A 9,753-nucleotide genomic window follows, 5' to 3' on the forward strand; every position below is an offset into this window, starting at 1 on the left:
ATACAAAGGATATGTATCATTTGATTTGTATGTCGGTTATGTTGACTATGTGACTGCAAATTACCAAGTTAATCATGCATCTCCTAAGGTTAACAATAATGAAAATTATGGTAATGATGACCATCGATCTTTAAATGTTGCTGATGTATTTGATGTTCAAATACCAAATACTGAAGGATCACCAAATGTTGTTGATTATGTAAGTGAAGTTGTGCAATATGATGAAAATCAGGTTTTGGTTAAGTCTGAGAAATCTGAAAATGAAATTATGAATGATGTTGATGATGTGTTCAGTGCAAGTATACCCAGTGATGAATGTGTTTCAGAATGGAGTGGTGTTATTGATTATGAGGACAATGAGTTCTATTCCCAGCACCTTGAAGGTATGCAAATGAACAATGAAGATCAATTTCAGAATGAGATCGATCTTGGCACAAGTGTTTCACTTCCTTTTGATCAGCAAATGAATGCCAGTCATAAAGCTGATGATGTTTATGAGAATTCTTATTATTCATCTTATGAAGATGATATAATAGAAGACCAAGTTATGTACCTTAGTTATGAATCTAAAAATGAAAGTGTTTTTGAAGATAAGAATGTATGTGATAGTGCTGATAATGTTCTATTTTCAGATTTAAGTGAACCCACATTGGAATGCTTTCAGAATTTCAAGTACCATGATGAGGATGTGAATTTTGATAGTATGCTTGAACCGGATATGGAATTCTTTGCTTTTGATACTGATGCTCATGGTGATGATTTTATTGATGAAAATGCTGAAGTTTCCCCTTGTGTTGAACAAGTTTGTAATGCTGATAAAATTCTGAACAACAGTAGCATGGGTTGTAAAAATTTACTTCATGATGAAGACAAGAGGCATGGGTTATGTGATGACTTTTTCAGACCACAAATGGAAGTGTTTCAGGTAGATATAAGCTTGAAAGAGAAAGAGTTAGCCGAGGATTTGCTTCAACCAGAGGTATGCATTCTTTTCCATGAATGGGATGTTGAGAATGCAGAGGTTTTTAGTTTGATATGCAAGGATAGTATAAGGTGTGATCAGCATAGTGAAGTGTCATGTCTAGATTGTAACATGTACATTCCTTATTTGCATCACTTGATTAGTAATGCCCCTCATTCTATAAATTTAAATGGTAATAAGGCATGTGTTGATAGGAATTGCAATGTTGAGAATGAGTGTTTTATTTTTCATGTTCAACATGATGATGTCCTTGCAAATGGTAGAATTGATTGGGATAGTGAAATGTATGGTATCTTGTGGGAAGGCCTCTATTGTGATTTGTCTTATGATTTTACATGTGTTGAAATAGCGTGTGATTACAAAGTTCAGAATCAGACCAAAGGTAAGAACACCAGCTATTACAGTAATGAGACAAAAGAGGCTAATTATAAAAGTTATGCTCGGTTGTTATTGAGAGGTGCCTCTATTTGGATCAGGATATCAAGAGATGAAAATCAGGTTTTTGACAGAAGTAAATTTTTGTAAGTGAAGCAGTTATAATCAGTTGTGAGCATGTTTGTATATTTTGTACAGTCGCTTTGCTTTCAGTTGCGTGGTTTTCAATAAGGTGTCCTGCTGTTTGGATAGAATAAGATGCCCTGTTGTTTGGGTAGAATAAGGAAGCCCTATTTTTTTTGAAATGAGATGAGAAGAGAAGAATGATCCATCTTTTGGATGGTCTGCTTAACCAAAGATATCTGGATTCTTGTGTTGATCTTACAATCAACCATCCCTAGTCAAAGCCACTATTAGGACTCATTAAATTTGAGTCAACTTTAGAGGCCCAACTCAAAATTTTGCTCTGCATGTCAAAAACGTACCTAAATGAGTCAGTTTGAAGGGCCTAGTTTGCGAGAGGGCAAAATGGAGCCAGTTGATCTCTAGAGGGTAAGGCTCGGGATTCATGTCCTACACCTTTTATTTGGCCTATTCAGTGATGTGCAATTTTTTAGAGTTCAATTTGGATAAGTTTATGAGGTACCCATTTTGAGGGGTGAGCTGAAAGTGCATTTTAGGCATAAATGCAGATTTTATTGAGTAGCCTACTTTGAGCGATGACATCTTTTTCCCTGTTGATCATCATGGATAATTTCAAAATGGATTCAATTCTATGCATAAATGTGAGTCAGCCTGCAAAATTTCAAGTCCTAACGAATCCATTTGCTCAGTTTTCAAAGCCAAATCCATTCGCAGTTTGTGTGGTTTGACTAGTCCATGTTTCGATAGCTAGTCGGAGCCCTATTTCACATAAGTGTAAAAGTTGCCTCAGTAAGTGTCATGCCATAATGTTTTTTCCAGGCTAATGTTGGTATAAATTATGAGCTACGTTTCAAATTTCAAGCCTCTGTCAATCCATTTGATCGATTTTCAAAGAGTTCATTTAGCCATCGTTTTCAGTTATCCGTAATTTTAGTGCTATATTAGTTAATGTATCCATTTTCATAAGCGCACTGTTTGCATCCTATCAGTCTTGTGATTGAAATGATATTTCTAAGTTTTAGTATGTACTTCAAGGTACCTGTGTTTCAAATTTGAGGGCCTACGGAGCTCGTTTGGTATTTTTGAGAAAGGCATCATGTGCTGCCAGAACATTGACTTCATCAGGTCCACAGTGTCAACAAAGCTAGTTGTGCATTTTCAAAAATTAATATTTCTTTACTCAGGACTCGTCTTGAAAAACCATTTGGTAGAGTTCATCCTTGTATATCAGAGTACATGCCTATCAGATGGTGAGGTCCAGAAAGGTGTTTTGACCACTTTGAAAATTACGTCTTCGCGATTAAATGCAAAAATGTGGCATAATTGCCTGAAAGTTGTAAAATTCAATTTTATGATCTGAAAACGGTGTCGATTGCTTCTAGAGGTATGGGTAAGGTTCTTGAAGCCTTTTAGAGGTCAGTTGCATGAAAACAAAAAAAAATTTAGTCGAACCCACTTTGGGGCCCGACCTGGCTCATGCCTGTGTAGTGTTATTTTACTGGTGACTTGGTTCACTGGGAGAATTTCATAATGTTGAAATGCGGATTTTTATCACGAGACATGTCATAAGAGTTGAGAAGACTATAGAACTCCATGCAAATTCAGATTGGTGATTTTAATGCCAAATCTTCCTTCAGCGATAGAGAAGAGACATTTTTAAAAAGGTGCACCTAGCAGATGATGTGGCACTTTAGAGAGGACAATGAAATTCAAAGCAAATTAATCATTGTATTTGGAGGAGAGGCATTTTAAAAAAGGAATATGTGCAACATCAAACATTGGATTTAGGAATGATCTTCCATCAAAACTTCCTGCTAGCATGCCATATTCTCAACATTGGGATGGAGTGTGGAATGAACTACACTCACAACAAACAAGCCACATGTTACTAGAGCAAAGCTTCCCAATTTTTTCGAGCTCATTTAAAGGAATTTGTGCTATTGATCTATAAAACAACCTAAAAATAGGCACACCTTGAATTAAGTTGAAAAGAAAATACAAGAAAGTAGAAAAGAGGAAGATCAACGCCATAATCATCTCACTCAAAACCATAAACAATCCAAGAGCCAATCATACCATGAACATGAGATCAAAAGTAATCTTATTCATTATCAACATCATTCATTAACATTTATTAAGATAAATTATAATCTTATAATCTTTTTGAGTCATTGAATTTGTTGAAATAACAATTTTTAATTTTGATACAACAAATATATCCCATTTTTCTAATATTTTCCAAAAATTCCTTTCATAAAATCATATCAATAACATCACCACTTAGTGAAATATTATCTCCTAAATTAATATCTCAAGAAATTGAAATATTATCAACTAAAATCACCTGTTTGGAACATTTTCCGTTGTTAAAAGAAACTAAAGTACTATGTATTCTATCTGTTGACTGGCACCAAACATTATTAAACAATATATGCAAAACTAAATTTCTAATACAAGTAATTTTATCCTTTTTCATACTATAAAATTTAATTGATTTCTTATTTGAAATCTCCCTCGTCACCAATTTGTTTCTTCTCACATTAATCAGATTCATCTTCTTCTTCTGTAGTAATAAGGACATGTCTTTATTTCTTTTTGTTTTGGCATGTCTTCTACTTTCAACTTTCATGTCTAAGGTAATTAGATGTTGGATGAAAATTTTCAGCTTATAATTTCAGCATTCTACACACCATTCTGTGCTATGTGTCACTGAAAGGGAGAAGAAAAAGTACTCTGTGCATCTGATATATACTGCAGGATGGAGGATATCATTACGGAAGAGCAATGGAGCACTTTTGATGAGCAAGTTTTACTAGATTGCTACGAAGACTATGCGGATTTTGCAGATTTTACTGATGTGGCCTCCGTAGAAATTGAATCAAATCACACGCAGCTGTGTACATGGACCGATCTATTCGTAGACGATGGAGTAGAACACTGTTGGTCCCCGTCACAAATCCATTCCATTGAAGAGGAGTTAGGGAAAATCATAAGAAGTCCCCATCAATGTGAAGAGTCAATGATCCGGCCCGAAAATGGCGTGTATAGGGTGCGTAGTTGTTCTGGTGATCAAAATGCTGTAAATTATGATTACAGTTCAGGCAACACGAATGTTAGCTTTGGCTGTGATGGCTTCATGCCGTCTAGTACTATGGATTCAGAAGAATACAAGGGACTACGACTTGTGCATCTCCTAACGGCTTGTGCTGAGGCAATATCTAATGGTACGCATGATCTTGCTGAGATTATTTTTTGCAAACTAACAGAACTAGTTTCTCCAACAGGAAGTTCTATGGAGAGGGCGGCTTACTATCTCTCCCAGTCCCTACGCCAAGCCCATCTCTGTCAAGTTGATGGTACTGCTGATGATATGTGCCGGCATATCTTCAAGGACTACAATAGTACCACTGAGGACCCCAATTATTTAGGGGCGCTTGCTCTGCTGAACCTGGTTTATCCATAGATCAGGTTTGCACATTTCACGGCCAACCAAAGCATTTTGGAAGCTGTCACTCTTAATGGTTCACACTTGGAAGAGGAGCGGATTCTACACATAATTGATTTTGACATAATAGAGGGCCTGCAGTGGCCGCCATTGATGGAAGCTCTGAAAAATGGTGCCAGTAAGATAAGTGCCCTGAGACTTACAGCTGTTAAATGGGATGCTGATGATGGCTGTGAGAAATTTTCATGCAAAGACACTGGAAGAAGATTGTCCGACTATGCGAGCTCTCTGGGAATTCCGTTTTCTTTCGAAGAAACGGAGCTGGACAATTTGAAATGGAATCTCAGACAAAACGACGATGATGTAATTGCAGTCAACTCTATGTGGGAATTGCCGCATATGCGCAGGCGCAGTAAACAAGATCTAGTAGAGTTTTTCCATGGCGTGAGGCATTTGAAGCCAGCTATTATAACTGTGGGTAGTGGACCTGCCGGCATGGACAACCATGAAAAGCATAACTTCTGCGAGCGTTTCAGTGAATGTTTGAGGAATTTGTGTGTAGTTTTTGACTCTAGTCAAGTGGGATTGCCGGACGAACATGGCCTTGCTCGCGCAAACGTGGAAAGTCTCTTCTTGGGGCCAATGGTTTGCAGATCAATGAATTATACGCCTGATAATCAAGACTACGATTTGGTTCCTGTCATGGACGTTGCTCTGAAGGCTGGCTTCGCCAAACGCGACATCAGCCACACAAATATATCGTACGCAAAATATATTTTAGCAAGCAGTGCTGTAGGTAGTTGGTATATGGTAGAATTGATGGACAAACATAAACTAGTGCTTAAACGGAATTCTAGTTCTTTGGCATGCGTTTCTTCATTTAGGGCTCTTTGATGATTCGGCAAAGACAAAAGGCATGGTAGGTCTTGCCTTCATCTTCCCAATTAAGAACATGCCCAGTAAATTCTTTGAGCCGCATTTTCTTCGTGTAATCCACCTATTTAAATTATGTCAGTGGAATATTTATTTAAATTATGTCAGTGGAATATTTTAATTGACTAAATTAAATTGTGGAAACATAAGGCATCGTTGTAACTTTTTATATTTAATTAAAAAGAGGGTTCGTGGAAGTCTCCTTTCTTTCGGATTATGTCTCAGTCATTGTTTATGCAGATTTATAGGTTTATTATAATAAGTCTATAATTTAAAGCTATTAGATCTATAATTTTGGATTTAGTGAATAACAAATTTAAAATATAATTCAAGTTTAAGACTTGTTAGGTATATTTGATGTTAAGCATTTTGAAATTTGGTCATTCATCATTTAAATATTTATTTATAAATATAGATTAAATTTATAAAATTGATGTTTATATTTTTTTATGAATACATAAAAGTGTTAGGCTTGAGATGCCATCTATCTTGTAAATCTTATAGTATATTGTATGGTTCAAGCAGTCTTAGAAAGTGTCCTACATTTAGTATGTTTTGAGAAAAAGTGTAATATATGTGATCAATATTATCTATAATACATTTATAACAATGATGGGTTCCATTAGCACGGTAAAGGTAAGTTGTGTACATAAATATTAAAATTAATATTTTTCTTACACATGGATGTCTACAATGAGAAGGTAAAAGACAAGAGAAGATGAATTATTAGTGACTATTATGCATCTCTAAGTCAATCTTGGGAAAGACACAACAAGTGTCTCTTGGTATTCTATCATTTGTGGCATTTCAAGTGATGTTTTATTTCCAAGTTTGAGTAACTAAGTTGGCGGGAAAGTATTGAAGCCCTATTCGATGCTCTTTCACATTTTAAGGAGGAAAATCTAGGGTTAGATAGAAAATTAAAAACTAATTCATGTTTAAGACTTGTTAGGGATACTTGATGTTACCATTTGGGAATTTGGTCGTTCATCATCTAAATATCTATTTATAAATGTAGACTAAATTTATAAAGTTGATGTGTGTATTTTTTTAATGAATACAAAAAAAGTATTAGGATCAGGATGTAATCTATCTTGTAAATTTTATGGTATATTGCATGGTTCCAATATTCCTAGAATGTGTCCTTAAACATTTAGGATGTTTTGAAAAAAAAATGTAATATGTATGCTCACTATTATTTGTAATACATTCATAAGGGTGAAGGGTTCCATTAGCAACAGTAAAGATGAGTTGTATACATAAATATTTTATTAATATTTTTCTTACACATTGATATCTAGAACAAGAAGGTAAAAGACAAGTGAAGACTTATTAGTGACCATTAGGCATCTCTAAGTGGATTCTAGCAAAGACACAAGAAGTGCCTCTTGGTATTCCATCATTTTTCGCATTTAAGTTGATTTTTTATTTTCATGTTTGAGTGACTAAGTTGGAGGGAAAGTATTGAAGCCCTAGTCAATGTTCTTTCACATTTTAAGGAGGAATATTTAGGGTTAGAATGTTTGGAACGTGGAGCCATTTTTTGGGCGGCTGTGTTAGCACATGCAAATTTGTAACATTTGTAGTGGGTTGTGAGGACAAGATTGTGAGGTGAGACAATCTTCATTACTTGTTGCATCTACCTAAAGCCCTAAATTTGATATTTAAATTTTCTTAGTGCATCATCATGATTAGTTGTTTGGTGAAAAGTATGTAGGCAAAACTTTAGTAAGGTGATTTAGTTTTATGACTCTCAGGTAGCTTCTGACATTTTTTAAAGTGCATTGCAAGAAGGGTATAAATGGTCGCAATAATGTTTTAAATTTTAGAGTTTTGAGAGAAAACTTGATATTAGTTTGGTCCTAATTATCTATGGTTTCAATTTCTCAACACTCCAATGTGTTTTGGTATAAGAAAAAAAGTAGCTAGACCACCTAGGGGGTTCAACATGCTTTAGGGATCATCAAGGTGTTGCATATGGTTCTCACTAGTGTCAAAACATGGTTGTATGTTGGTCATTAGTCTCAGAAAAGGTTAGCAGAGTGGGTATCTTGATGACATATTAAGATGTGGATAGAAGTTTTAATATGAAGGTTTATAAGTATGATGATGAACTGTATATGATATTGATGGTCATGAGCATGTTGTAATCTATATGTCTATCTCTCTTGTTTCTTCTAAGTAAGGAATTAATGTTACAATGAAGCTCTAGTCTCGACGTATTGATGAAAAAATAAGAATACATGAAGTTGTAGTGGACCGTATCTAGGAGAATTCTTTGCATTTCTCTATAATTAAATTATGGACTTGCGGTTTGGAAGTTATCTTGTATATATATTGTGAATGATTTTATCTTCCACTTTTCAAGACATAGAAGTTACCACAAAGGTTTCTTGTAATTGCAGTTTGTAGATAGTTTGATTGTCTCTTAGGACCAGTCCTACAAATGCTTCACATTTCTCTAAATTTAAAGTTTTTCTCTTGTGGCTTGGTAGATGTGCTTATATTGTCTATGCAAATTCTGAATTCATGATTTCAGGTGTTGAGAGATACTACAAGCATGAGTGCTACTGTTTTATCTCAAATTTATTTTTTTGACTTACTAGGAATGAAGTACTTTGTACTTGCTTGCTTCTGTAAGCTTAATTTAGCATGGCAATATGAAAATTATGTATGGGAATGTTGTTGGACATTCATAAAATGTCTTTGTTATGATCTCTATGAGGACACATGCTGTCTAATGTTGATAATATAAGATATTTATGATTGTTTCACCAACATGACTTGATTTACCATGTGCACCATGTATTTGACTATTTGCGCTGACCTTGGAGGTTGTCGTAAGATTTTTTTAGGCTAGCTAAGTCTTCATGCGAAACATAATGTACATTTTTTCTTTATAGATGTTTTTCTGGGATGACTGGTAAAAAGATATAGATTTCATCTGCACATTACCTTGTTACTAACTTGGACTGAATTATGTTGATGCTTGGATGGATGCGCCTACCTGGAAATGAGTGTCAAAGATTTTTTTGGTCTTTTTTATCTTTAGGATAGGACCATAATGGGTTTCTTTGTTCCATGGAGGTGCTTTTGGCCGACCTATTGTACACTTCATGATTTCCATCACTGGCCAACTTGAAGAAGGATTAATTGAAATTTATACAACATATATATACTGAAGATCATTTTCTTGGATAGTATGCTTGTAAAAGCATTCAAAGTGGATTTTCAATGGACTACTAGAGGAAATGAGCCAAAGGCTATAATATTTGCAAAAGCAATTTTAGTCTATTTGACACAATGAGCCAAATGTAGCTGAAGTGGTTACTGTGTGTTTAAGACTATGAGCCAAAGGTAGTTGCAACTCAAGTTGTTTTCTTTATTGTGTCTTTCTATGAGGTAGTTAACCTCTTCAACAAGTAAATTTATAAGTCTGGTAGACTTCAAGGAGCAGTGAGCTTCCTTTTATGTGACAATAAAAGAAATTGTAAATCTTGTTTCTATTTGTTAGGCTAGATTTGGACTGTAGATCCAAGCATATTTTCTCACTGTGGTTTTTCCATTGTGCTGTTTTTCATGTATATCTTATATTATTTTATGTACCTATGTTTATTTATTTATCTTTCATTTGTGATTATTATTTTAAAGATCTAAATTAAAAGTTAGTACAAAAAAAGTTTAAGTTTCAAGGAATATTGATTCAATCCCCCTCTTAGTATTTGAAGTATTCAACAATTGGTATTAGAGCAAGGAAATTCCTTGATACAGTCTCACAACTAAGGTAGATCCTATACTTGAACACGTTAGAATTGAAGTAATACTTAATGACATGAATTCTTGAAAAGATGATCTACACATGGTGAACTTCAAT

The 9,753-nt window shown here is 34.7% G+C and overlaps 1 protein-coding gene across 1 annotated transcript; it reads left to right on the top strand.

Annotated features, from left to right (window-relative positions):
• The first annotated feature begins 718 nt into the window (after positions 1-718).
• LOC131078762 (protein NODULATION SIGNALING PATHWAY 2-like) lies at positions 719-5,840 on the top strand. The gene is made up of 4 exons (XM_058016527.1): positions 719-802; positions 926-979; positions 4,218-4,873; positions 4,970-5,840. The coding sequence occupies exons 1-4, from the start codon at positions 719-721 to the stop codon at positions 5,838-5,840; spliced, it is 1,665 nt and encodes a 554-aa protein (XP_057872510.1).
• The last annotated feature ends 3,913 nt before the right edge of the window (positions 5,841-9,753 follow it).

Source organism: Cryptomeria japonica, chromosome 7 (genome assembly GCF_030272615.1).
Source record: "Cryptomeria japonica chromosome 7, Sugi_1.0, whole genome shotgun sequence".
Taxonomy (NCBI): Eukaryota; Viridiplantae; Streptophyta; class Pinopsida; order Cupressales; family Cupressaceae; genus Cryptomeria; species Cryptomeria japonica.